We start from the raw sequence: 4,359 nt of genomic DNA, 5'->3' as shown, positions 1-4,359 counted from the left end.
TAGATTATATAATACTTTAAATTTAAAGGTATTAAAAAATAAGTATAGAAGGTTATATTAGAATATATAATATATAGATAAACTAAGGTATTATATTATCTTCCTTATAGAAAACTATAACTTTTACTAGTTCCAGTTAGGAATTAGAAATTAATAATATTTAACTATATTATAAAGCTTCTACCTTTAAAAAAACCTATAATTAATAATACTTAGGATAGTATTTTTATAGTAGTTAACTAACTTTTAAAAATAGCTTACTTTATCCTAGTAATAGAAAAAAGCTCTATAGAAGACTTAGCTTATGTATTTTTCTAATATATTTATATAAACTATAGACTGCTAAACGAGATTATCTTAGATAAAGGATTAATATTTATATTAAAATTTTAGCAATTACTTATAGTAAGAATTAGATTAAAATACAGAGCTAGTATAGCTTACTACCTACAGACGGATAGAAAAATAGAATAAATTAATTAAATTATTGAAATATACTTATAATACTACGTTAACTTTAACTAAGATAATTAAGTAGAATACTTACTAACTGCCTAAGTATTCTATAACAGCACGCTAGTAAAATCTATAAACTACTTACCGTTTTATACTAACTACAGGTTTAAACCAGATCTATACTAACCACCTTTTAAAAAAGAAAATACTAGTAAAGCTATTATTATAGCTAATAAACTTAAAAAACTACATTAAAAATTACAAGTATAATTTAAATTTATTAAATAATAAATAGCTAAATTCGCAGATATTAAAAGGATTAAAGGATTAACCTTTAAGGAGGGAGACATAGTCTACCTGCTCCAACACTTATAAAACAATAAACAGCTAAATATTAAAATAAACAGGCTAAGTAATAAGCTTAACTTTAAGAAACTTAAACCTTACAAAGTTATAAAGAAAATCAGACCTATTAATTACAAAATAGATCTTCTACTTACCCTAGAAAAACAAGGAAAAACTATATATCTAAATTTCTACATTTCGCTATTAAAAAAAACACTAGGAAATAAAGAAATAGGTAAAGTTATACAGGACGAAATTATTATTTAAGGTAAAGAACTTAAATACAAAGTTAAGAAGCTTAAAATAATAAAGTTTAATAAAAATACTTAATAAACTAAATACCTAGTAAAATAAAAAGGCTATAATAAAACAGAAAACTTATAGCAACCTATTAAAGACCTTAAATACTTAAAAGACCTTGTAAATAACTTCTACTAAAGCCTAAGTCTAGTAAAAAAGAGTTAAAAGTATCTTAATTAACAGCATTAACCGCGGAACCCGTAATTATAGGATTAGTTAAATTAGGTAATAATATCGCAGCCTAATAAGCAGCCTCCGCTTCCTTATACTTAACCTTATCTAACTCCTCTAAATTATTAATACCCTACGTAACTGCATAAGTTATTTTTTCTAACTACAGATGTTTCTGCTTACGAAGATATTTAATCTTTACATTAACTATTTTACGCTCCTCTTTAGCCTCTTTAAGAGTATTTTCGTATTAAGTATAAAATAAAGTAATCTTTTGGAGTTAAGCTAACGATAACAGACATGCATTATATAAGGATTTATTATCCTTTATATATTTAGTATAATAAGTAAAATCTTCCTTAGATATTTAACACTCTAAAAAACTCTACTTCTTCTTATTAAAATAATATATATAATCTTTTATTCTAATAAAATAAAATAAGATAATTTCTAAAAGAATATTATAACGCTCTATCTTAGGATAAGATTTTTAATAAATACCTAATATAATAATTAATAAAGATATATAAATATAAGGGAAAATAAGGATATTAATGAAAATAGGAGGAAGTAGTTACTTATACTAAATACAGTAAGTGTCACGACCCGGCTCTTAAGGTCGCGACAATAGGCCAACAGGTTGGCCGGAAACGGATTAACTATGGACCGACAGACCAATCAGGACTGACGGCACTCCTTAACCAGGAAAGCTAGGAAAGCTAGCTTTCTAAATAATCCATCGCAGGAAAGCTGGGAAAGCCAGCTTTCTATATGATCTAGGACACACGACTGGATATATAAGTTTACTTTATGTTACTCGTTAGAATACTTAAATAGCCAGTTGTTATTATAGCGTTTATAATACAATCAGATTGGAACTTAGACATCTACTCTTATTCGTATTACTAGCTGGTGATAGGATTACTCGTTTACCGACCTGATTGCTCCGCCAATATAAACCATAGAACTACTCTAAGGTTTGTCCCTTGGGAACAGCTAACCTATAGTGCCTATAGGACCCGGTTCGTTATACGATAACAACTCTTGTTCAGACGGTTACCTTAGACCTACGGGCAATAAGACACCAAGAACTCAGCAGCCTATAAGCTTCAGAGTTCCAGACAACGACATAGATTACGAGAGCGAAGCTCAAAGTAGTTACGACGGCGATATTGAAATCTAGGACAATTTTAAAGAAACTACTGAAGACGTTAAAATAACTCCGTAACCACCTGCTAACTTAGACGAGGCTAATTAGCGTTTTACGGTACTTGAAGAACTCGTGGAACAAATATGTTAAATAATTGATATATAAGCGGCTACTATAGTGACCCTTTAAAGACGACCAATGGTAAACCCCGTGGTAAACCCAGCCCCTGCGGTACGTCAACGGGAACCCGGAGAAATTATTAAACCACTACTGCTAGATAAATTTAAAGGAGATCCTAAGTAAATCCAGAAATTTTTTACAGATATAAGAAACTACTTCAGTTACTTTCCAACCACTATGGCTGACGACGTTATAAAAATTCAAACTGTAGGAACCTGTTTGGCTAAAACCGCTAAGGACTGGTTTAAACTACACCTTAGGGACTTTAAATAAACTAAGACACCTAAGAAACAATACACAATCAACTTATTCAACAGTTACGCCATGTTCGAAAAACAACTTAAGAAACTATATGGAAAAACTAATAAGTCTAAAGAAGCTGAAGATACACTCTTTTAAATTAAGCAAAAAGGACCCTATATAAAGTACACTGCCGCTTTTATATATCTAGCTGCTAGGACTAACTTAAATAATGAAGTATAATATATGCTCTACTACTAGGGACTTAACTTAGATATTAAGGATAAACTCTCCAGAGATAAAAAACCTAACACCCTTAATAAACTTGCGGAAAAAGCCACTTGTATTAATAAACAACAGTTTTAGCGACGCCAGGAATACAAGAGAGAGGGAAATCCCCAGAAGACAGTCCCGAAGTATCTTTACTCCGGTAATAACGCTAACTAGGGAAAGAAAAGGGACCTTACGACCTATAACGATGGAAAGCTAGGACCTATAGACCTTAGTACTATCGAGGCACAACGTAAAAATGTTAAATGTTATAATTGCGGGAAGAAAGGATACGTAAAGAAATACTACCGAGCTCCTAAAAAAAACAGTAATAAGAAATTCACACCTGTCCCAGAGCCCAAGGAAAACCAAGCTATTAATACTATACGACCCTCGGAAGACTATAATATCCTACACTTCTTAGCGTACTACGATAATAACTATTAGACCTATCGCAGTAATAAATAAGGATCGGGATAGTACCCTAAAGGGCGTACATAAACCTTAAACACGTTTGAAGAAGTTACCTAGGAGGACCTTAGCTACGTTAAATAACTCGTTTAATAAAACCTCGACGAGTAAGAATAAAACGATAAATTTAAGGATAAGGAAGAGGTACTCCGAGAATGGAAATAAAATAAAGCTATACGCTAGTATAACAAGGATCTTCCAGATATAGCGCCTCCGACGTAATATAACCCTTGCGAAGGAATAACTTAGGAGGAAATTAATAACCTTAAAAAACATACGTACGACCAATATAGGTTAGTAAAACCTAAAAGCATCTACTACCCCTGTAAAATGACTACAGCGGACTGGGAATAATACGAAGACTAATACGGAATACAAAGTATTATTAAAGAAAATAAACGCTACGATGAAATTGTATAACAGAAGGAACTCAAGGACTACTAGAAACTCCTCGAACAATGGGGACAGATCAAACAGATTAATCTAAGTACCGCCTACGACCAGATCCAATTGCCCGGAAATCAGTTTCAACAATATATTAAGACTAATGCAGACGAATACCCAATAGCTAAGACACTAGAATCGATCCTATACTACATCAACGACATCTGGCTCACAGACCAATGTAATAAAGCTAACATTATTAACTGTAAGCTACTACTATGTAAATAATACGTTATAACTAAGCTTAACGAATAGCACGAGGATCACGGAGCCGCTGAATGTAGATAAAAGGAATTCACGCTCTGCAACAAAGATCGTTGTAAAAAACACTA

The 4,359-nt window shown here is 31.5% G+C and overlaps 2 protein-coding genes across 2 annotated transcripts; both read left to right on the top strand.

Annotated features, from left to right (window-relative positions):
* Positions 1–846: 846 nt before the first annotated feature.
* M431DRAFT_102572 (hypothetical protein) lies at positions 847–1,068 on the top strand (the record flags this gene model as incomplete). The annotated part of the gene is made up of 1 exon (XM_024911462.1): positions 847–1,068. A coding segment is annotated over one exon (222 nt), but the record flags the coding sequence as incomplete, so codon positions are not given.
* Positions 1,069–3,334: 2,266 nt separating this feature from the next.
* On the top strand, positions 3,335–3,559 carry M431DRAFT_102573 (hypothetical protein; the record flags this gene model as incomplete). Its single annotated transcript, XM_024911463.1, has 1 exon — positions 3,335–3,559. A coding segment is annotated over one exon (225 nt), but the record flags the coding sequence as incomplete, so codon positions are not given.
* Positions 3,560–4,359: the final 800 nt, after the last annotated feature.

This window comes from Trichoderma harzianum (genome assembly GCF_003025095.1).
Source record: "Trichoderma harzianum CBS 226.95 unplaced genomic scaffold M431scaffold_101, whole genome shotgun sequence".
Taxonomy (NCBI): Eukaryota; Fungi; Ascomycota; class Sordariomycetes; order Hypocreales; family Hypocreaceae; genus Trichoderma; species Trichoderma harzianum.
The sequence above is the reverse complement of the archived record's forward strand: the minus strand, read 5'-3'. Positions and strand labels throughout refer to the sequence as shown.